The sequence below is a fragment of the Rhipicephalus microplus genome, chromosome X, assembly GCF_043290135.1.
Source record: "Rhipicephalus microplus isolate Deutch F79 chromosome X, USDA_Rmic, whole genome shotgun sequence".
NCBI lineage: Eukaryota > Metazoa > Arthropoda > Arachnida > Ixodida > Ixodidae > Rhipicephalus > Rhipicephalus microplus.
Window position 1 is genome coordinate 129,932,222 of NC_134710.1, and position 25,382 is coordinate 129,957,603.

At 47.3% G+C, this 25,382-nt stretch overlaps 1 protein-coding gene across 4 annotated transcripts in view; it reads right to left on the reverse strand.

The window, feature by feature from the left end:
- The window catches only part of Cpsf160 (cleavage and polyadenylation specificity factor subunit 1), a 129,087-nt gene that overhangs the window by 5,394 nt on the left and 98,311 nt on the right, over window positions 1-25,382 (reverse strand). For all 4 annotated transcript variants that reach the window (XM_037427734.2, XM_037427735.2, XM_075877701.1 and 1 more), the window contains one exon: window positions 2,516-2,725. In XM_037427734.2, coding sequence (XP_037283631.1) covers window positions 2,516-2,725 — 210 coding nt within the window. The remainder of the gene's footprint in view (window positions 1-2,515; window positions 2,726-25,382) is intronic.

Here is a 25,382-nt window from a genome sequence, read left to right on the forward strand (position 1 = left end):
GCCTGCCTGGAGTAAGCAGAGTGTTCACCAGTGTACATGACATGCTGGTTGAACCTGCTTGCGAGACATGACTCACCTACATGCACTAATGCACTACTACGCACATATCAAAGCAAATGTGTGGTTCTTTGTGGAAGAAGCAAAAGTGCTTTCTTCCTTCTACCTTGTGCACTCATATATTGTCACGAGGTCATGACGTGGACCAAGGCAGCAGACTCCATGATCAGATTGATTGATTGATATGTGGGGTCTAACGTCCCAAGACCACCATATGATTATGAGAGACGCCGTAGTGGAGGGCTCCGAAAGTTTTGACAACCTGGGGTTCTTTAACGTGCACCCAAATCTGGGCACACGGGCCTACAACATTTTCGCCTCCATCTGAAATGCATCGGAAATGCAACCAGGATTCGATCCCGCGACCTGCGGGTCAGCAGCCGAGTACCTTAGCCACTAGACCACCACGGCAGGGCGACTTCATGATCAGATGAAACTCCTTATTCGGGCCAAACTTGTGGCCAACAAACAAAAAGTAAGATTAAAGCGATACACACTGGCACGATAGCGGCGAATAGAGCGTCGGCCGTCGATCAACTGACAAGCGGCGGAGCATGTCAGCATTTTATACATTTACCATCGAACATTCTAGTGTTATCGCTAGTGGCTACGTACGTTCCAAAATAATCTGAAAGGTTTACGAGGTGGGCTTAATCTTAACTAAACGATTTACTACAGCCTCGAAGCTTCTCTAACATCATAGGTGCGGATTGTGTTGAACATAGTGTAACGGAGCGATAACAACACTTGAGAAAAGGAACGTGGCAATATTTCCATGTAGAAATATAAGAACATGCATAGGAATGTGTTATGTTCTGCAGTGTACTTGTCCTAACTAGTATGTTCTAAGTATGAATCAGTGGTGATACTGCCAGATTGTGATTTGGAGCAATTTTTGGAGCGAAAAAAAAAGTGTTTTGGAGTAGATCTGGAGCAGTAGGTACTGTGTTTCGGAGCAGGCTTGAAGCAGCCGAAACTAAATTTAGGGTCACTTGGAGGAGAACATGTCTAAACATACGGGAAATATTGCTGACCAGGCCAACATCTAAAAAGCAGCCATTATACAAGTTTTGGCATGAAAGAGTGCCACATTATGACTTCACTGAAATGCACAAGTGTGTTGAAGTATTAGTAACAAGGCAAGCATGGCCCATGCGATTTCAGTAAACGACAGGTGTGAGTACGTCGCCCTAAAGAAAAAACAAGCCACCAGCTATTATTATTTCTTAAAATTTATTTTGAGGGAAGGGGATGACGTGAACAGTTGACCCCCCCCCCCCCCCCCTTTTTCCTCAAAATTACCGCCTTTCGCATCCACCATTAACAGGTGTCCTAAAGATGGGTCCTGGAAGAACTTTTTGGGGTTCCCCAAGTTCTGAGGACTCATGCAGCTATATCGGCTACACAGTTACGTAGTTTGTGAACAACAATAAATCCCCGCGGCAGAGCTGCTCAGTGTTCATCAGAGTTAGATTTGCGAACAAGTGGTGGCCACACAGAGCATGCTCACAAGTGTAGTCTTCAAGAAGCGGGAGGGAATCATTTGTGAAGATTTGCTCGTCAAGGTCGTCTTTGACTTTTTTATTGGTTAACGATGAAACTGATTGTTGTAACGATGTTTAGGATGCCTGAAAGCACTTGTTTATTTTTAGCTGACTATGGGGGGATCAGTTGTCATGTGCGCTGGCTTGCAACTGCATGTTGTCAATTTCACAATAAAAAAGCACGACGAGCGCGAGCAACAGTTGCACATGATGGCAGATGTGTGCTACGCTGGAATTTAGGCCTAGCTTTGCAATATGCAAAACGAAGAACATGGCATAGCGCAATTAAGAGGCATCTACATTTCTTCGTGAAATATCGGACTTTTGCACAGCCGAATCTTTATTTTCGTGAGGACACTGTTTACAGCGTGCAGCGCCGATGGCTGTTGCCACTTGTCCGCCTGCATTACGGTACGCGGAGTACAGCATGCAGAGGGACTCGCATAAAGTGGGGGGGGGGGGGGGGGGTAGCACACATACACACACACACACACACACTTTTCTACGTATTGCTTAACAAATAAGAGTAACTATTGGTGGCATGCTAAACTTATAATAACACACATACACGTGGCAGCACAGAGACATTGGTTAAGCTAAATATAAAGAAAAGAAAGGGGGCGGGGGGGGAGGGTCATGAGCGACATTATGCAAAAGGTCAGATTGTGTTTTTTGCAATCATAAATGCCATGTAAACAGGTGGACTAATGAACTTTGGCGTAGTTGGCGCAAGCTATACTTGAATGTGTGCACCAAAGTGCAGGAATATGGAACTGTAACAAAATGGCACAATTGAACCAACGCTGATGAACCCATAACAGCTAGCTCAGTTTGTCATTTTCAGTGTACTTGTGCATAATATTGCGGAGATATCAGGTTAGTATACACAGTATACAGGATGAAACACAGCTCACCCATCATGGTGATGTGCCTGCCATCCACTATGTTTGCGGCACGGCGATCATATTTGGCAATGTCTCCCATGCGGCATTTGATGCGAAACATAGAAACCACAGGTGAGCCCACATGAAAGTCTCCTCTTCTCAGCAAACGTTGACCACCACAGCTCTCTCGAGACTCAGGCTGGTACATATACAGAAGCAGGTTGCACTCAGCATCTGTCACTGCAAAGAGAGTCACCAAATTGCTCCAAAATGTCTCTCTCACACACATGCACACACACACACACACACACAGTTTAATGAGAACTAACAGAGAACAATACCAATGAAAGTATAGGGGATGTTGTCACTAGTAGTAAATGTAACTGTGAGGAAAGAAAAGTGTACTAAAAGAAAACTTGCCACGGGCAGGAACTGAACCTGCAAACTTCCAAAAACACATTCGGTGCTCTACCAACTACCATGGTGGCCATTACCCCATTCACTTTATAGGGTATATATGTGCATTAAAACGGGGGAGTGTCAGTCAGCATCGCCACTACACATGACGGGGAGTGTGGAATACTTTTTTTCTGCGTTTTGGCGTCACGCAGCATGTGATCTCATTACAGGCTGGCAGCTGACCAATAATCCCTCGCACACTACCTGAAAGTATGAAGTCTGCCAGCACGAGGCCATCGCGGTGAATGATGAAAAGAAGCTGAAACTTTAAGGGCTCGTTTTCCTTTGTTGGACACAACATTAATAAAATATTGCCTGTTAGTTCACATTAATATTGTCACGACGTCAAAACAGAGGTCTTGGCGTAGAGACTGAGACACCAGAAGCAGGTCGATCTTTTTAATTAGAACGCGCAAGCGAGTTCTTCTTCTTCGTCCATTTTGTGGTCCTGCGTGGCACATGCACAACTGTCATCGTCTTTTTTGGGCAAGCACGTGACATTTGCCTCCCTCCGAAAGAAGCATCGTCCCGACGCGCAACGTAGGTGCTCTACCAGGCATATGAAGTGGTCGTACGAAAACGGTAACCGGGAGCTAATTAACTCGATAAATACGGTTTCATACGCACGACGTGCACGACTTCGGGCAAACGCTTTTGGCGCTTAGAACTACAATTAGTGTCGGGAACAACTTCGTAGTTCACGTCGTTCAAGCATCGCGTGACGCTGTATGGGCCAAAGTACCGTCTTAGCAGTTTCTCAGACAGTCCACGTCGAAGTATCGGAATCCAGACCCACACTTTGTCGCCTGGTGAGTAGCTAACAAACTTGTGTCGGGTGTCATAGCGTTGTGCATCTTGATGCTGCTGATGACAGATGCGCACGCGCGCGAGCTGTCTGGCTTCTTCGGCACGCTGAGTGAATTCTTCGGCGTCTACATGGATGTCGTCACACTCATGCGGCAACATGGCGTCCAATGTTGTCGTGACTTCGCGACCATAGATCAGACTGAACGGTGTCATTCCAGTGGTTTCTTGTCGAGTGGTGTTATAAGCAAAGGTCACGTATGGCAATATCTGATCCCAGTTTTTATGTTCCGTGTCAACGTACATACTGATCATGTCTGTGAGGGTCCTATTGAGGCGCTCCATAAGTCCGTTTGTCTGGGGATGGTATGCAGTTGTTCTCCGGTGAGCTGTACTGCTGAGTCTGAGAACCGACTCCAAAAGCTCTGCGGTGAAGGCAGGTCCTCTGTCTGTGATCACTGCTGTCGGAGCACCATGCCGAAGGACGATGTTTTCGATGAAAAACTGAGCGGCTTCTGCTGCTGTGCCACGCTGCATAGCTTTAGTCTCCGCATAACGAGACAGGTAATCAGTGACCACAATAATCCATCTGTTCCCTGTTGTGGAAGTGTGAAAGGGACCCAGGAAATCCATTCCAATCTGGGTGAACGGCTTTTCTGGTGCTTCGACTGGATGTAAAAGACCGGCTGGCTTGCTGGGAGGCGCTTTGCGTCTTTGGCAGTCGGTGCACGTTCGCACGTGATGGTTAACAGCAGCAGGTAACTTTGGCCAGTAGTACTTGCATCGTAGTCGGCACAATGTTCGGGTGTAGCCTAGATGACCAGAAGTTGCTTCATCATGGCACGCTTCCATAATTTCTTTTCGAAGAGAGGCAGGCGCGACGAGCAAGTGCGGGTTACCGGTTGATGAGAAGTTTTTCTTATAGAGAACATTGTTGCGCAAGCAAAAAGATGGCAGTCCTCTAGCAAATAACCGCGGCACGGCTTTACGTCGTCCTTCTAAATATTCAATGAGTGGTAACAGCTCAGGGTCACTGCGCTGCTCTCGTGCAATAGTGGCCGTGTTGACAACTCCCAAGAATGCCGCGTCGATGTTTTCGTCATCAGGAGTGACAGTTTCCACTGGTTACCGTGAGAGACAGTCGGCGTCGGTGTGCCTCTTCCCAGATTTGTAGACGATGGTCATGTCAAACTCTTGAAGTCTTAGGCTCCAGCGCGCCAAACGACCAGATGGATCTTTAAGGTTGGTGAGCCAGCACAAAGAGTAATGGTCGCTAACAACCTTGAAGGAGTGGCCGTACAAATACGGACGAAATTTGATGACTGCCCACACCACGGCGAGACACTCCTTCTCGGTGGTCGAGTAGTTCTCCTCCGTGCGAGAGAGAGTTCTGCTGGCGTAGGCTATTACTCTTTCACAGCCGTCTTGCCACTGCACCAGAACGGCACCTAGACCTACATTGCTGGCGTCAGTGTGAACTACTGTAGGGGCGTCCTGGTCGAAGTGCGCAAGGACTGGAGGTGTTTGCAAGCGTTGTCCCAGTTCATTGAATGCCATTTGCTCCTGTTCACCCCAAAAGAAGGGGACGTCCTCACATGTGAGTCGTGTCAATGGCGCCGCAATAGACGAAAAGTCCTCGATAAATCGCCGGTAATAGGCGCACAACTCTAAGAAGCGTCTCACAGCCTTTTTGTCACGGGTTGCAGGAAATTGCGCTACGGCATCTATTTTGGCCGGGTCAGGTCGAACACCCTCGTGACTGACGATGTGGCCTAGGAAGCTGAGTTCGTTGAAACCAAAATGACATTTTTCTGGTTTTAAAGTCAGGCCGGCCGAGCGTATGGCTTGGAGTACGGTGGATAGACGGCTGAGATGTTCCTCGAATGATGCTGAGAATACAACAACATCATCCAGATAGACCAAGCATGTTTGCCACTTCAGGCCCGATAGTACGGTGTCCATGAGACGCTGTAAAGTGGCTGGCGCCGAGCACAACCCAAAAGGAAGCACCTTAAATTCGTAAAGGCCATCAGGCGTCACAAAGGCCGTTTTTTCACGATCTCTCTCGTCGACTTCTATCTGTCAGTAGCCGCTTCGGAGGTCCATTGAAGAGAAATAGCGCGCATGACGCAGCCGATCGAGTGAATCGTCTATGCAAGGCAGTGGATAGACGTCTTTCTTCGTGACTTGGTTCTACTTGCGATAATCAATACAGAAACGCAAGCTGCCGTCTTTTTTCTTGACCAAAACCACGGGGGACGCCCAAGGACTTTTCGAAGGTTGTATGATGTCATCCACGAGCATCTTCTGTACTTGCTTCTGAATCTCCTCGCGTTCTTTTGAAGCCACACGATAGGGGTTCTGTTGAATCGGTCGCGTGTTGTCTTCGGTAATGATGCGGTGCTTGGTCAATGGTGTCCGCTGGACCTTTGACGTACGCGAAAAGCAGTCTTCGAATTGGTGCATAAGTCCAAGCAGACGCTTCCTATCAGAGGACGGTAGCGTGGAGCATATGTCCACCGACAAAGTTGTCGAGGCAGGGACTGTCGCGTCATCTGGTTGCAAAGCACAGCAATCCCCGGCTTGGTTTATATCGTCGAAGTAGGCAATTGCGGTACCCTTCTGGATTTGACGGCGCTCGTTGCTGAAATTTGTAAGGAGCACTTCTGCCTGTCCACCAGTAAGCGCCAGGACGCCCCTCACGATGGAAATGCCTTGCGTGAGCAAAAGAGCGACTATGCGCTCCACTATCACATCCTTATAGGAAGGCCACCCACTGGACACAGACACAAGGCAGCAGGATCTCGGTGGGAGCGTCACATCGTCGGCCATTCGCAAACTGCCGCGTAGTTCCTCGCTGCTGTCGTCGACATACGGATGTGTGCAAAACGTCACCATACGTTGAGGGATGTTAATAATAGTGCCATGATCTCGAAGAAAATCCATGCCCAAAATTAGCTCTTTACAGCAGTCTGGCAACAGGACGAAAGTGGCCACGAAGCTAGAATCCCCAATGCGAAGTCGAGCGGTGCATTTACCCGTGGGAATCATCAGCTGACCACCAGCACTCCTTATGTGTGGCCCGGTCCACGGTGTCTTGACCTTTCTAAGACGGTCGGCGAGTTCTTGTCGCATGATTGAGAAGTCGGCGCCAGTGTCGACCAGTGCTGTAACGTGATGTCCGTCAATGAAAACGCCAAGATCAGCACGCACAACTTCACCGGCATTAGTATTCGTCGTCGTATTCGTCGTAGTTGTCGTCATACCTTCTTGCGATGATAGGGGGAACTTTTCGGTGTCTCGACGATTGGCAACCTTGCCCCCGGAGGTCGCACCAGTTAGTTTCCCCGGCGCGGGCTAGGCGAACGGCCTCTGGTGACGTCCGTGTAGCTCTGAGGAAAGTCACGGTGACGCGCAGGAGATGGAGATCGCCAGCGACCCGGTGTAGTTGCTTGGCCAGTCGACAGTTGATCGGCATCGTGGGCACGACGGTCTTCAGAGCGGAAAGAAGCGGGACGAGAAAAGTTCCCGAAGCCGGAATCGCTACGACGGCAATAGCGAGCAATGTGACCTGGTTCTCCGCAGCGGAAGCAAATAGGTCGACGGTCGGCCATGCGCCACAAGTCAGTTCGGCGAACTGGTGGTCGTCTCATGGAATCCCGTTGCCACCAAGGTACGGCCGCGGGTCGTGGCTGGAAGGGTGTCGCCACAAATGACGGTGGAGGACGACGGACCACATCAGCGTAGCTCGCTGGATGTGGCTCAGGACTTGGGGTGGGTGGTGTAACGGCTTGCCTCAACTCCTGGCGGACGATTTCGGCAACAGATGCGACGGGCGGTTGGGTAGGAGGGACGCAAAGGGCCCGAAGTTCCTCACGCAGTATTTCCCTAATCATTTGTCGCAGGAAACTTTCACACACGGCAGTGTTCTGAGCTGCAGCACTTACTGCCGTGTGGTTTGGCAGGTGGTCAAAGTGTCGGTATTGTTGTCGCAGTGCGCGCTCGATGACAGTCGCCTCTCTTATGAATTCATCTACTGTTGTAGGTGGATTTCGTACGAGGCCCGCAAACACTGGTTCTTTGACACCCTGCATTTGGTGATGCACCTTCTTTGCCTCGGGCATGTCAGGGTCAGCTCGTTGAAACAGACGGATCATACCCTCTGCGTACATGGCGGCTGTTTCGTTGGGTTTTCGTGCGCGAGCCTCAATCAGTTGCTGTGCGCGATCCTGTCGGTCCGTGTTCAAAAATGTGGCGAGGAGCTTTCGACGGAAATCTTCCCAAGATTGGAAAGTAGCCTCGTGGTTCTCGTACCACGTGCGAGCGCTATCTTCCAGGGCGAAATATGCACAGCCAAGTTTGTGCTGTTCGTTCCAGTGGTTAGATACAGCGACCTGTTCGAACTGTTCAAGCCAGTCCTTGACATCCTCGTACTCTTCCCCATGGAAAACTTCAGGAACGCGAGGATGTTCAAGAGTCACCTGGGAGGGAAGTGTGGTCGGCGATGGAAGGGTAGCCGTGGATGTGGTAGGAGCTGCCATGCTGGTTAGAGGCGGAACAGGTACGGACTCCGGACTAAGGCCTAGTAGGCGCCGACTGAATCGGTGCACTGGAGTTGTGACGAGCGGCTGGGTCTCTGGACTAGGTGAACGGGTTCAAGCAAGACTGTCCTGCATCCGGTTGTAGGTTCCAGCACCTCCACCAGTGTCACGACGTCAAAACAGAGGTCTTGCCGTAGAGACAGACACCAGAAGCAGGTCGATCTTTTTAATTAGAACGCGCAAGCGAGTTCTTCTTCTTCGTCCATTTCGTAGTCCTTCGTGGCACATGCACAACTGTCAGCATCTTTCTTGGGCAAGCACATGACAATATAGTTTGCAATATGCAACACATCTACAGCATTTGGCCTGATACTTCAGCTGCCTATGATGCTACCAGATGAATCAGGTGTGCAATAAAGCTGTCCAGCAATCAGAATGTAGACTGTTCTTTGAAATACAAAAGCACACACTATCAGAGCTTTTTGTGCAATCTAGCAGAACCATAAACAAATAAACAAAGTATAGTAATAATGAAATGGAAATGCTCTACTAGACAAACAAGTGCACACATGTACTACAGTTAAACTTGGATATAACAAAATTGACATATTCCTGAAAAAATCTGTTATACAGAGGATTTCATAATATGCATGTTCGGTATGAAAATATAGGAAATAAATGCACAAATCAAACAAAAGGGGGACGAAGGCAGAGTTAACCCAAACACTTATATTACAGTAAGAAATTGCGCTATTATTGCGACAGCAATCAAATGGACACTCTCAGAGAGTTTTCGCCATCACCGCCATGTTCTGTAACAAGTCCAAATTGATAACATGCACCAGCGCATCGTAACTTTCACGAGCGGGTAAATACGTGCAAGCGCTGCTGAAGCAGAGATCAAATGAGTCGGCCCATCCCTATCACCTGGAAAGTGCATAAGATAACATCTCCCCGCATGTTAGAACTGCCGTCGAACGCTCAAACAGAAAGTAAACCATCCGTCTTGAACGAGGATGAAACAACACAGGGAGAGGGGATTGCTCTAGTAGCAATAATGAACTTGAATTTCAAAGGTGGTCGTGAAAGCTGGCGCGCTTGCTCTCTCGGAAATTATTCGTGCGGTTTCAATGCAAAGGCTGTGTGAAAAGAGCATTCCTTGGAGCGGCCATATTTGCTCACACCAGCGTTTTGTGGAAGTTTCGCAATATCGGATCCAATAGAGATGGCTGCCAGCTTTACGTCTCATAACATTAAAATTTTTAGCTATCGCGTTCATTGCATTGCATTCAACACGCCGTCGTGTTGCCAGAACTAATTGGCTAATCGCAAAAGCTACCAGCCTGCGAACTCGCGGCGCGACACAAGACAAAAGCGCGTGACGAGTTGACCTCCGAAGATCCATCATCACCGTGGTCTCGAAGAGTTTCCATCAGCACCTACTCTGACATCTCCTCGGTGGTGACGACACGATTGTCCGAAATCAAGAAAAGTCACACTTTCGCTGCAAGAGCAAAGCAATGAATGCATAGCAACAACTTGGAATATAACGCTGAGCATGGCAAGCAGATCGAACCGTGCAGTGCGCTGCACGAAAACAACATACAGAGGACGAGAGCGGAGTAACAACATTAACCCCTCGACACCTAACACGCTGTTTAAACGAAAACGAGCCACGAAACGTAATAACAGATACAGATATGAGGGAAACTAACAAGTGTCCCAGTTGTTACTTCACTGTGTTAGAAAAGCACACACTTTTCGCAAATGGCGCCTGTTCAGTGAGCGGCGCCTGGCAACTAAACCCAATCGTTCCGGTAAAAGTTGAAGGCGTGCGATTCTCCCCACCGAAGGATAAATGTGTGCACACAAGCATCTACCCCCACCCCCCACCCCCCCATTCGTGGTGAATATGCATCGTGACGAAGGCAGACTTTTTTTTTTTCTTGAGTTTTCATATATATATAGATATACGTATACACATGCGGTGAATGACAGCGGCGACGACACCAAAAATAAGCCAAGACTCCGAATATAATTGCTATCGCAATAAAAGAAAAGCAAAGCTGAACGTCGTCGGGGGCCACACCATGCGCGCCTGATGAAACTGTGCCCCCGGGCACAGCAACGAAAACGAAGAGCGAACGATACGGACACAGACACTGATACCGCGGAAAACTATTTGGTAAAGCACCCTCCATATACGGCGCGGCCCCACATATGTGACGTGAAATAAAAAAGCAGGGCACTGCTAGCGAGAGTGTTTAAAGCGCCGGGCCGATACACGGGAGAAGTGAGGGCCCTTTGCGGTGAACTCCCGCGCCGCGGCGCTGCCATGCCGGACCAGTGGGCTTTCTCCGCTATAAAAGCTGCATTTTTTGTTCTGGTTGGATACACTTTTTGTGCAGGTTTTTCTTGTAGTTAGGACCTCAAAAGATCAGATTTAAAAATTGAGCCCCTAATACAAGCATTTTCGGATTAATTAACGTAATACCAAATTAGGTAATTAGGGCCTAGTGATTGGGAAAAGAAAAAAATGGCTTCTTTTTTGCTGCCAATCAATGGCGTGCACAAAATGAAAACCGACGCCTTACTTTTCAGCTTAATACTCACTGAAACAGCTTCGGTACGTCGTCCTGAAAATGGCGCTTACCCGCCTCAACTTACGCACCTCGGCTTCACGAAAGACCTCGGTCGCGCTTCTTCTTCTTTGTGGCTGCTACCTCGACAAACGTGCCGCAATATTGGTGTCAATTGCAGTGGGGATCATTCAAGAACTATGCCCCCAAGAATGAGCATTATTGGTTACGTTTCCGAGATCCTAGGGCAAATGTTGTGCGGTGGTGTCAATTGACACCGCCAGGGCCGAAAGGGATAGGTGTTCTGTGGGCCGCCGCGAAGCAGCGGGCATCTGCTATGTGCCGGATATTACAGTTGATGTTAGCCAACATTGCAGTAATATGGGCAAGGTTTACATTGCGTCACTAACACTATACTGTAGCGACTCACGCCACATATGTTTGGTAGCTCTGGAGCGGGGTCTTGTATATATTCTTTCAGCTATTTTGTCACGGCACTCATCCGCACTTACGCGCCTGCTTGAAGAACGCATTCTGTGCGCACGTACCATGAGCGAAGGTACCTAATTTAGTTTCATGTGGAATATCATATGATGGTTTTGGGACGTTAAACCCCACATATCAATCAATCAATTCATGTGGAATATCGAAAGTAAATGTGCTGTATAAGAGAATAAGCTGTAGCACGATGCGGGTTCAACAGCTGTCCGGCCTGTTATGACCGCGTTCCAAACGGTCTCACCTATGCAATCGCCCCCACCCCTATTTTCGTCTCTGAATTACGAGCTCTTTCTTGTTCCTCGTCTTCCAGCCATCGGCTGCTCTGTCGTATACTCTCGCTGGTTCACTTCAACGCGCTTCCTCACACATGTATATCCCCGTAGTAAATGGCTATCTTATGGTAACGCGTTTCCATACTTTATATCACTTTTTTCACTTTGTGCAATCGATTTGCTTTACATGGGTGTGTTCCGCGTTCTGCTGTTTCAAGAAATTTCGTGCGAAGCGGAATGTTCTCCATCAGTTTGGCTGCAGTACAATCTCACTCGCGTAACTCTCGCGTCTTGTTCACTTAGTAAGCTTATGGCATTCGCGTAACGACTAATGGTAATAATATGGTGTGTGACACGCAAACCCACTTTCTTTGGCCAGAAGTAATTTTGTCGAGTCGCGGTCTGACAATTTGTCTTCGAAGAGGATTCAAAGTGTGGTAATCAGCAACATCAATCTCAAGATGTTGACATGTAGGGTCTAACGTTCCAAAACCACCATATGATTATGAGACACGCCGTAGTGTAAGGCTCCGGAAATTTCGACCATCTGGGGTTCTTTAACGTGCGCCCAAATCTGAGCACACGGGCCTACAACGTTTCCACCTCCATCGGAAATGCAGCCGCCGCAGCCGGGATTCGATCCCGCGACCTGCGGATCAGCAGCGGAGTACCTTAGCTACTAGACTAGCAACCACCCTGCAATCCGGACTACATATGGGAATATTGCAATAGAACAGAAGGCAGCAAAAAGGGGGATGGAATTGGTGCATTTATACATAAGAGCATGGGTTTGCAAAGAGTCAAGCAGGGATGCATGTAACATTTATGGTTAAGAGGGAAAGTAGCTGGGCAGATGACACTCCTTGGTTTGGTGTACTTGTGGACGGGAGCAAAGGCCAGAGAGGAAAACCAGGCAATGGTGGAGTGTATATCAAAGGACATTGAGGAATTAGGAGGAGAGTGCGAGGTAATTATACTAGGAGATATGAGTGCACACATAGAAAATATAGATGGGTATACTGACTTAACAGGCAAATGACCATGGATATGTGTGAAAGGCATGATTTGATCATTTGCAACAGTACCGAGAAGTGAGAAGAGCAAATAACATGGGAGGTAGGAAGGCTGCAGTAAACGATAGATTATGCACTGATGTCACATAGGATGTACGATAAGCTAAGGGGAATGCACATAGATGAAGGTGGCTCCAGAAGTCTGGGTAGTGATCACAAACGTATCAAGCTAAGTTTTGAAAAGAGCAGCAAAAGTGCGAAGGAGACAAGATGAGCAACTACAGGAAAACTTTCATTCAGAAAGCAGATAGAAATTGCTACTAAACAAATTGAGAAAGCGAATCACTTAGGACAACAAAACTGTGTGGACATACACAAATCTAATTAGACTGTTTGGGCTAGAGCTTGCTAAGGCATGTGACAACTAACCCCGGAAAAGAAGACACAAGCCCAAGAGTTGGTGGGATGAGGAAGTTAAGAGAGCCATAGCAAAACGTTAGCAAGCCTCTAGGGAACACAGACATGCTAAGCAACGGGGTGAACCGACAGATGATGTTGAAAAAAAATGGGACATCTTGTTAAGCTCTAGAAGGGAAGCATCCCTCCTGATCAATGAAAAGATTAGAAGAAAGGGTGCTCAGTGGCTGGCAGAAGTACATAAAAAAAGATAGAAAGGCAGCTGCGAAATTTTGGAACCATCTAAACTCCCTAAGAAATGAGACGAGCCTAGAGCAGAGGTTTATAACTACAGCTCAATGTGCTAGGCTAGAAAGGGACGAAGCTATTGAATATAAGAACAAGGGTGACAGAAAAATTTCAACTAAGCGCCTTATGCACCACAATAGACAGGGATGATTCAAGTGGCACAATGGCTCCATTGTCACAACGAGAGTGGGAAAGGGCTGAGAAGGGGGTTCCAAGTAGTAAATGAACAGGCCCAGATGGCATTCCAATTATGCTGATAAAGACATTGGGTCCGAAGTCTAAACAGACTTTGAGAGAGGCAGTGAGCAGAACAATAATCGATGGTGAAGTCCCTGATGGATGGAAACTTAGCAGGATGAGCATGATCTATAAAGGAAACGGGGACAAAGATGACATAAACAACTAACGTCATATAACAGTGACATCAGTGGGCTACAGGCTGACGATGCAGATTATAAAGGAAAGACTGCAGGCATGGATAGAGGATGAGGGGATGCTGGGGGAACTGCAGAATGGATTTCGGAAACACAGGAGATTGGAAGACAATCTGTTCTCACTGACGCAGTGCATCGAAATAGCAGAAAAGGAACTCAGGCCCCAGTGGCTAGCATTTTTGGATATCAAGGGAGCGTACGATAGCGTGGTTCAAGAGGACTTGTTTTTAATACTAGACACACTGGGTGTGGAAGATCCAGTCACTAATCTTTTAAAGGAAATCTATAAATGTAACAAGGTAGTTATAAAGTGGAAAAAATAGGTATCCAAGCCCACAGAGGTGAAACGAGGACTTTGGCAGGGGTGTCCACTGTCACCCTTGTTATTCATGATGTACCTACAAGGATTAGAGACCAAATTAGAGAGAAGTGGACTTGGCTTCAACCTTTCTTTAGTCAAACAAGGGAAAACTCATTGATCAGGCACTACCAGCATTAATGTGCACAGATGATATAGTGCTAATGGCCGACAACAAAGATTTGCAGAGATTGATGGACATCTGGGGTAATGAGGGAGATAGGTTAGATTTTAGATTCAGTATGGAAAAATCAGCAGTCATGATTTTTAATGGTAACGAAGGTAGTGAGCTTAGAATACAGCAGGTCACACTAGAGATAACAGATAAACACAAATATCTGCGCGTATGGATAAGCAATGGGACCGAGTACCTAAGGGAACACGAAATATACGTGATGACTAAAGGTAACAGGAATGCAGCAGTGATGAAAAATAGAGCACTGTAGAATTACAATAGGTATGATGTTGTGAGAGGAATATGGAAAGGGGTCCTTGTTCCTGGGCTGACGTTCGGCAATGCGGTCTTGTGCTTGAGATCAGAAGTTCAAGCAAGATTAGAAATTAAGCAACGTGGAATAGGTAGGCTTGCTTTAGGAGCTCACGTGAACACTCCAAATCAGGGAATACAAGGTGATATGGGATGGACATCATTTGAGGGCAGGGAAGCTAGCAGCAAGATAAAATTTGAGAAGCGATTGAGAGAAATGGGGGAGGAGCATTGGGCTAGGAAGGTTTTCAGCTACTTGTACGTGAAGAATGTCGATACAAAATGGAGAAAGCGAACCAGGAAATTGACTGGTAAATACTTAGAAAACAGCAGGTGGCCAAACCAAAAAGAACTATCGGTTAAGAAGAAAGTGAAGGAAACGGAGACTGACATGTGGAGAATTGGCATGATTAAAAAGTCCGCACTAGAGATCTATCGAACTTTTAAGCAGGAAATTGCCAAAAAAAGGATCTATGATAATACTCAGGGTAGTTCTCTACTGTTTGAGGCCAGGATGGGAGTAGTAGGATGGGAGTAAACCAAGACATATTGGGCCAAATACAAAGGGGTAGACACAGTATGCAGTGCGTGTGGAGAGGAAGAAGAAACTGCCGAACACTTGATAATGTTCTGTAAAGGGCTTCACCCTATAGTTCAGGATGATGGCGCAGAGTTTTTCAAAGCACTGGGGTTTAGGGACAGGGAGGGCAAGATAGACTTTAAGCGGGTAGCCTTAACTGGAAGGAGGTTATCTGATTGGTGGCTAAAGTCAAGGCACGAGTGAAAATTGAACCCTTCATTGCAAAGTACAAATCCTCAACCTCACTATTTAAAGGAAAAAAAAAGATAAGTATAATGGTTAGTTCAATAAGTATTACGGCTAGGTGGCGTTAGCTGCCGCCCGATCTAAAGGGTACAGCCACATCCATACATCCATCCAAACAAGGTGTGCGCTTGCTTTGCTTTCTTTGATCCTTTAACGCCGTGCATAAATGTTCTCTGGTTGATCCGTGCCGTACAGCTCTCGCGTCGTTTTTCACGTGTTGTGTATGTGTGCTTGTGCTGCTTCGTACTTGCGTCATGCCGAAGCTGGGACAAAAGCATCGAGTGCTGAAAATAGAGGAGAAATTGGACATAATTCGCGCTATTGAAAGTGGCACGAAAAAATCGGCGCTGGCACATGAAAAGTACCTGCCGTTAACCATGGTGTGTGGAATTTGGAATTCCAGAGAGAAGTTGCTCGGCAGTGCTGCTGCAAGTGCAAAAAGGTACCGGCTACGCGGTTCGGTGTTTTCGGATGTAGAGGAGGCGCTGGTGAAGTGGCTAAAATCTGCACGGTCAAAAAATGTACATATCGGCGGACCCCTGCTGGTGGAGAAGGCCCTGGTTTTTGCCTCGCAGCTCAACCATGACAACTTCGTGTGCAGCAATGGCTGGCTGGCCAGATTTAAGGCGAGGCACGGCATTACCGCGAGGACTGTTTCGGGAGAAGGTGCTGCTGCTAACGTGGATGGCGCGGAGCAGTGGCAAAATGGTCAGCTGAACATCTTGGAAGACTACGCACCTGAAGACATCTTTAATATGGATGAATCGGCGCTATTCTTTAAGCTGCTACCAGACAAAACGCTCGCGTTCAAAGGCAGGACGTGCACCGGCGGCAAGCATGCAAAAGACAGAATATCAGTAACGTTTTGCGTAAACATGACTACCACCGACAAAACTCTGCTGCTCCTGATTGGAAAGTCGGCGAAGCCTGGATGTTTTAAAGGCGCCCGGTTGCCATCAGGGGTCATCTATCGCAGCAACACCAAAGCATGGATGACGGCAAAACTCCTTGAGGAGTATGTGCGCCTAATCGATCGTCGTTTTGCGGCTAAGAACAGAAGAGTTATTATTAAGAACAGAAGAACAGAAGAGTTAAGAACAGAAGAGTTATTATTTTAGACAATGCTTCGGCGCACGTCGCCCTGGACAACCTGACGGCTGTGAAGTTGGCGTTTCTGCCACCGAACACAACAGCGATTGCCCAGCCCTTGGACCAAGGCATCATTCGAGCTGTAAAATAGCTCTACAAGAAGAATCTGCTGCGCAGATTTCTTCTCGCCATTGAATGAGGTAAATTATTCTCCATCAACATGATTGGCACGATTCACCTGCCTGAATACTCGTGGCAGCAGGTTGAAGCAACGACAGTTCAAAATTGCTTCAAGCGTGCTGGCTTCATTGTGTGTGTGGGCGACGCAGATGACGCCAGTGACACCATTGACCAGACTTCGGACATCGTAGACGAAGCTTGCAAAACTCTGCTAGCTGAAGTGCTGGAGCGGCAGGGCGTTACGGAAGGCATTTCCTTCCCCGACTTCAGAGACGCAGACAGCGATGCGCAGACATCTCCGGACATGTCCGACGAAGCCATTGTTGCTTCGGTTGTCAAAGTGCCACCAAATGATAGTGATGAGGACGACATGGAAAGCGACAACACGGGTGATCCAGGTCCGACAGTGGCCGAAGCTGCGCATTGCGTCAGCGTCATGCGGGTGTTTGCCGAGAAGAGAAGGCCGGCGGGAAAGCTGGCTCACAGCATAACAATATTAATACCTTTTATTTATTTAGCATAAGCGAGTTTGAGGCCGCTGTCATTGCTGCTAGGCCGCCGCGTCGTCAAATGAAGATTACAGACTTTGTCACGTGACGTTAATAAATTACTGCACGTTTTTTGTTCCATCATTGCATTCCCTGAAGGTTTCTTTTTTTAACAGGTAAGTGAGCGACCTGACGCTATTTCGGTTAAGCAGTACTACCGTTTAGTGTGACTTTTTCCGAGCTCCGGCCACCAACACAACAGCTCCGGCCAACTACGGTTTAACGAGGTTTCACTGTATTAAGGAGATGACAGATATGCTACGTGAGGTAAGGGGAAATTTTTGAGCTGTGTCACACTACTATGTACGGAGCCTAAGCAAAAAAAAAAAAAAAAGTAGTGTACGCTACATAGAGCTAATCAGGAAAAAGCAGTAAATTGCAGCCAGGTGCCCTGTTGACGCACACTCAATTGCCGTGAGTACTATCACATTTCATGGAATTACTCATATGAATCTTTTTGTAAAATATCTGAGCTGTGCCAGCGCTAAGCACTGTGAACCTTCAAAATATTTGAAGTTAAGAATGAGTTGTTTGAAACTGTTTTCATTAGTCAAAATTTCCGAAGCCTGCACTACGGCGTCTCTCATAATCATATGGTGGTTTTGGGACGTTAAACCTCACATATCAATATCAAAACTGCTGGATATATGGTGTGCGTGAAGCAATGCTTGATATGTAACAGATAGCTAACGTTTGAAGCAATGCACCCACCTTGCAGGAACGTTTTATAATGAAGTTCAGCGATTCTTGTAGACGATAAGAATAAACCCTACGCTTGAGCCTAGGGTGTATGTGTGTATATATATATATATATATATATATATATATATATATATATATATATATATATATATATATATATATATATATATATATATATATATATATATATATATAATCACTTTTGTAGTTTTATCAGTCTAGGCCCATGACTATTTGAGCCATTCTCTAAACTGTATCAAATATTGCACCTTAACATTCGTAAACATCCCGAATTTTCGTCTAGGCAGCTATTCTACTTGTACAACAGGAATAAGGGTATTTGTAACTTTCGTGGTAACTAAATATTGGTAGAAAATTTCCTAAAATACGTCTTTTGTCCACAAACTTGTGGGGGAATGTAATTTTACCTGGCATTCCTTTTCTTTGAAATGTCAGAATTTAACTCAAGTTTTACACTTGGTGAGCCTTGATACCTTAAAATCAAAAATAAGCTAACAGTACTGAGGTTGTGCGGCCATTCTTACTCTTTATTTTGTTTCTCTTATGTTTTATCGTTGTGCTCTGTTCATAATACAGCACTAGTCGAGGCTAACAATTTATTGAGTAAAGCGGTGTGCACATGGCTTGAAAAGCGCTGGTAACCATGAGCACTGAGGCTCATATATAGTGGTGAGCACCGCAGTCACTGCCAGTAAGCATTGCAGCCGACTGCGCATGTATTTACCTTTTTTATTACTCTTGATTATTGCATGCTCGATGAGGCATGCAAAGTTTCTTTTCATTCCTTTCTTACGCCTGTTCATTTTTTGCATGTTTTTACTGATGCACCAACGTTAAGCTCTATTACAACAGCTACATACGCCACTCTGATGTCGCTGGACACAGGAGTTTTTTGCATTCTATTGTTGCCCTAGACACTACCACAGAGCTTAAATGTGGGTAAGCTACTTCCCACACCGCATTATTAAAGCTAAATGGAGTTCAAGGGCCCTGTGTGGTAACACAGTGCGAAAAACTGCAGTGGTAGCAGACGCTCCTTGCTTTCCGCGCGCTCGCGAGCGCGGAAAGCCCACGTGTCCGGTGCAGCAGCAGCGCAGTGCCGCAAGTAAAAAAGCCCACACGGGAGCTGGCGCTCTGCACACTCCTCCATTCCAAGTCACTCTAGCCCTGTCAACACGCAAAAGTAGTTTTTTTAAATTTTTGTTTAGAGTTGGGCGGGGGGGGGGGGGGGGAGAGCACGCCTGTGTATGCGCTCGTGGCGGCGAGAATGGCTGCAACAATGGTTCATGGGCTTTTGCCTGGTCCCGCCGCCGCTTCTCGCTTTGTCGGTGGCAGGGCAGTCGCGGAAGATGCATGCTCGTACCAAAACGCCAAAAAGCGGAGCAAAATTACTAGAATGTCCATGGGGGAAATTCATTATATCAAGGCTGTCTCCCGCTGTTACTTTGTTACATAGAGGTTGCAAATACACGTGCTTCTATGAAATAAAGGGGGGGAGGGGGCGGGAATAAACAACTTTGTTATATCAAGAAATTCGTAATATAGAGGTTGGTTATAAGCATGTTTAACTAAACAGACAACCTTACGGACGTCATAGAGCAGAGTACTCCATTGGAACTGCTAATGGTAGTATCCGCTGCTCAGATAATTGAAGGTGTATACACTGCCTAGAGTATTGAAACCGTGGGTCTAGTAAATACTGAACCTTAATTATCACACTTAATTGAACAGCTAGGAAAGAGGCACTGTGACTTTCCATATTTTTACAATTAATATGCACATGCAAACAAGCACATAAATATTGATACACAACAGCCGGCACAGCCTGGCTGCAAGAAATAGAAAGACGACGTTGACGTGATGGCTGGTTGTTGATGAACCGTCGCCATCTTGTTCGCCGAGCACGGTGCATTGTATATAATTTAAATAGGTCCTCTGTAACATTATTGATGGAGGTGGACGACTCCCGCACCTCGATGGAGACGCGCAGCGGTCGCAACAACGGGGACTCTTCGGCTACTTCAACTGCCAGTGCCTTATCCCCACCGGTTTCTCTATCCGAGTCAACAACCTACGTCACCCTGCCACCCCTGCGGGATCCTGGAACTTTCTCCACTGACGGTACCATCGACAGTGACTCCTGGCTGCACCAGTAAGAGCGAGTCAGTGCTACCCACCGCTGGGATCCCACGCTCATGCTCGCCAATGTTGTGTTCTACCTCGACGGCACGCCGTGGACATGGTTCGAAACCAACGAAGCCGAAATCACAAGCTGGAATCTTTTCAAATCGAAGATTCGTGATCTTTTCGGCGATTCATCTGGTCGTCAGCTCGCTGCCAAGAAGACTCTCGCGCCCAGACGTCTACTGAATCGTACGTCTCATACATTCTTGAGGCCTTGGCGCTTTGTAGCAAGGTCGACCAGCGCATGTCAGAAGAAGAAAAAGTTAACCACGTCCTCAAAGGGATTGCTGATGATGCCTTCAACCTGCTGGTTTTTAATGATGTTACGAGCATCGACACAATCCTGACAGAATGCCGCCGTCTAGAACAGGCTAAAGCCCGCCGCGTCACCCACGGCATCACGCGCCTGCCGAACACAGCTGCTACTTCCTCTTTTGATGACGCCGTCCGCCCAGTTCCCCGATGTGACAACCTCACCCGCATTATTCGTCGCGAGGTCGAGGCAGCCCAACCAGTAGCTACTCCATTTCCAACGCCGTCCTGCCTCTCCGACCTATTCGCAGCGCCCCCGACCGGAAAACTAGGCAGTGCAGCTTCTGGAGGTGAAGCTGCATTGGTGACGACCTCTGCAAGAAATCCTCGTGAAACATTACCGACCACCTGGAATCTGTTGAACGTTACTTTAGACAATGTACCTGTGCGCGCGTTGATCGATACCGGCGTGCATGTGTCCATAATGAGTGCTGCTCTTCGTCGCCGCCTAAAGAAAGTTATCACACCCGCCTTGAACCGAGCCGTTCGAGTTGCCGACGGGGGAACTGCCGCAATTATTGGCTTGTGCTCTGCCCGGGTGACTATTGTCGATAGAAGCACTGCTGTTCTTTTCACCGTTATAGAAAATTGCCCTCATGAAGTAATTCTAGGCATCGATTTTCTAACCGCTCACTCGGCCCTTATAGATAATTCAGCCGGCTGTCTTGACCTTGAAATGCATCTACTTTCTGATCTGAACAACCCACCCCAAAGTCGCCTTCGCTGCATTGATTTCGCACGCCTTCCGCCTAACTGTGTCACACATATCGACCTCTTCTCTACACCACCTGTACCTGACGGCGATTACATGGTAGCCCTAATTCATGACGTGATGCTTACGCATGGTGTCGCTGTTTTGCACAACATTTTGACAATCGTTGAAAACAGCACATGCCTTCCTATTGTCAATTTTGCCCTCACTGCCCAAATTCTTCCCCAAGGTATCTCCCTGGCCGAAATTACTGCTCTACAAGACCCTACGGTTGAACCCTTCAGAGTCGATGATTGCTGCACCTCAGACCATAAACCAACTCTATCACGTTCATCGGGCGTCGGCGTTGACCACATGGTACCGTCAGATTTCGCTCCTGATCAAGCAAAAGCCCTTCGTCCCGTCCTGGAGTCCTATAGTGACATTTTCGACTTCGCCAGCACGGCTTTAAGCCGAACGAGTGTTGTTACTCATCGCATCAATACTGGTGACGCGAGTCCCATTCACCGACGTCCATATCGTGTTTCCGCGTCCGAGCGCACAGTCATACAACAGGAAGTCGAAAAGATGTTTGCAAAAGACATAATCGAGCCCTCTTGTAGCCCCTGGGCTTCTCCTGTCGTTTTGATCAGAAAGAAGAATGGAACATGGCGCTTTTGTGTAGATTATAGGCATCTCAACAAAATTACGAAGAAAGATGTTTACCCGTTGCCTAGAATCGACGATGCCTTAGACTGCCTTTACGGTGCTACATATTTTTCCACTATCGACCTTCGATCTGGCTATTGGCAGATCGCTGTGGACGAGATGAACCGTGAGAAGACCGCATTCGTCACTCATGGCGGGCTTTATCACTTCAAAGTTATGCCCTTTGGTCTCTGTAATGTGCCGGCCACATTAGAAAGAATGATGGGCTCATTGCTCCAAGGGTTTAAATCGTCAACTTGCTTATGTTATTTAGACGACGTTATCGTTTTCTCGCCCACATTCGACTCCCATCTCAAGCGTTTATTGGCGATTCTTGAAGTTTTTCCTCGAGCCGGACTTCAACTGAACTCGTCGAAATGCCACTTTGCTCATGGTCAAATAACTGTACTTGGCCACATCGTCGATGCCGCAAGAGTCCGCCCGAATCCCGAGAAAATTCACGCCGTCACGAACTTTCCTGTTTCGAAGTCAACAAAGGACGTTCGCAGTTTTGTGGGCTTGTGCTCCTACTTTCGACGATTTGTTATGGACTTCGCCATCATTGCACGCCCACTCGTAAACCTCCTGAAGAAGGACACCCCGTTTTTCTGGGGCGCTGATCAAGCCTAATTTTTTTCCCAGCTCACGACACTCCTTACAACACCGCCGATTTTAGCTCATTTCGATCCATCAGCTCCAACCGAGGTTCGAACCGACGCTAGTGGGCATGGCATCGGGGCAATGCTATTGCGACACCAATGCGGACATGACCGTGTTATAGCATATGCAAGCCCACTGCTATCTACAGCCGAGCGCAACTATTCAATCACGGAGCGTGAGTGTCTCGCTCTTGTGTGGGCCGTCGCTAAGTTTCGCCCACACTTATACGGGCGTCCATTCCGGGTAGTCACCGGCCACCACGCGCTCTGCTGGCTGGCCTCACTCAAGGATCCCACAGGACGCCTCGCTCGTTAGTCCCTACGATTACAGGAATACACATTCACCGTATCGTACAAAACAGGGCAGTCACATCAACTTGCGGATTGTTTATCACGCTAGCCTGTGGAAGAGGCTGCCCATACTGACACCTTTCCAGACCTTCTGTCTGTGACGCAGCTACTCATCCTTGGCCACGAACGCTGGGATGCTTCCCTGCGAACCATCATTGACAAGCTTGAGTCAACGCCTCGCAACGCATCTCTACAAATGTTCCTGGTAAAAGGCGGCATCCTGTATCGCCGTAACCTCGATCCATATGGCCATGACTTGCTCCCCGTCATACCAGCACACCTTCGTGCGACTGTTCTCAACGAACTTCATGGCGCTCCTTTGGCGGGCCACTTGGGCGTCTCTCGCACATACGACCGTGTACGTCGTTTTTTTTTGGTCTGGTCTTGCCCGCTCTGTTCGCCGCTTGTGAGCCCTACCCGCGCCGCAAAAAGCCATCTTCCCTACCAGCTGGATTCCTTCAGCGGATCGACATTCCCATTGAACCTTTTTTTCGAGTTGGCCTCGACCTGCTTGGCCCATTCCCGATCTCCAGCTCAGGCAACAAATGGATCACTGTCGCCACTGGCTATGCGACACGGTACGCTATCACACGAGCACTTCCGACGAGTTGCGCAACCGATGTGGCGGACTTTCTGGTATATGATATTATTTTAGAACACGGAGCTCCACGCCAACTTCTCACTAACCGAGGCCGGACCTTCCTATCAGCTGTCGTTGATGAAATCCTGCGCTCTTGCTCTGCCAAGCACAAGTTTGCCACTTCGTACCATCCGCAAACGCAAATGAACGGTCTTACGGAGTGCCTCAACCGCACCATAACCGACATGCTTTCTAAATACGTAGCGGCCGACCACCAGGACTGAGACGTTCATTTGCCATTTGCGACGTTCGCATACAATTCGTCACGTCACGACACTGCCAGCTATTCACCATTCTATCTTCTATATGGCCGAGAACCCGTCCTACCATTTGACACCTCGCTGCCCTCGGTCACTGAGTATGCCGGCGAAGCCATCGCGCGAGCCGACGACGCACGCCAACTCGCCCGCAGCCGCCTGCAGGATTCACAGGAGCACACAGGAGCACCAAAGACAGCTCTACGATTCCCATCATCGAAACGTGCACTTTTCACCGGGTTCCCTTGTCCTCCTCTGGTGCCCCACTCAGCGTGTAGGGCTTTCTGAAAAACTGCTGTCACGCTACAGTGGACCATACCGTGTCGTTCGCCAGGTGACTGGTGTTACATACGAGATCATTCCAGCCGATTCAACGTCATCATCGTCACCATCGAGTGACATTGTGCACATAGCTCGACTCAAGCCTTATCACCCTCCTTCTACCGCATCCGAGTTGCTCAAGCACCGAGACGGTGCTTCTACCGCCAGGGGGTTAGATACACAACAGCCAGCACAGCCTGGCTGCAAGAAAGAGAAAGACGACGTTGGTGGCTGGTTGTTGATGAACTGTCACCATCTTGTTCGCCAAGCGGTGCATCGTATTTAATTTATTAAATAAGTTACCCGTAACAATATGTACTTCACTATCATTCATGAAGTGCAGTATGACCCAGCATTAAGTGCTCTGTTTACACCAGACCAAAAGTTGTGAGACGTTTAAAGAAGGCTTCCTGGAAAACAGCCCTGAGCATCACTCAACGACAGATCGCTAATCAAGCTTATGTGGAATCCTAGTTATTGATTTTGCGCTCCTGCATGAGTGAGAACGCCCCATTACAAAACTATATTCCTCCAAGTTTTAGATACACTGTCGAAACATAGACATATAAAAGTAACCCACTGTGGGGAAAAAAAATGAAGTCATACTTGACACTAGTCACAACAAATAGGCAAAACACTCTATATATGGAAAAATAAATTAGATGACATTAACAGAAACTCTCATATCTTCACTATAAGCCATATTAACAAAAACATGAATTTTCCTTTGCTTGATAAGTAAAGTGCAAGAAGCACATTTTACCAGTATAGACTATAAGCCTATTGAAATGTTAATGTTAATTTTTCTTGCTGTGGATTACATTCAATAACTATCTGTTGTGCCTGCCAGCTTTGCCTTCCAAAACTCTTGACCCTAGAAGAACAAATAAATTTTTACTGCCTAGAAGAACAAATAAATTTTTACTGCATGAAATATGATGGCAGCTCTGCATTTCTTTACCATTCTACACGAAGCCATTTAAACAGCTGAGAAACTGCAAGGATTCAAATAATGAAACACAAACAGTGATCGCTGGATTAATAGCAGCAAATTATGTTTACCTTTCAGAGTAAGTTTTGGCAGAAACCACTGGCAGATGCTTGGCTGTCAAATGATAAATGCTGAAGTATGACAAAATTTTACTTTTTGAAATGCGTAAAGTGCATTAGATGCTGTAATTATTGCATTCGAATTCCAGTGTTGCCTAGGGTATTAATTTATTTTTTCTGTAGCACATAAGTGTAAGGCAAGTAG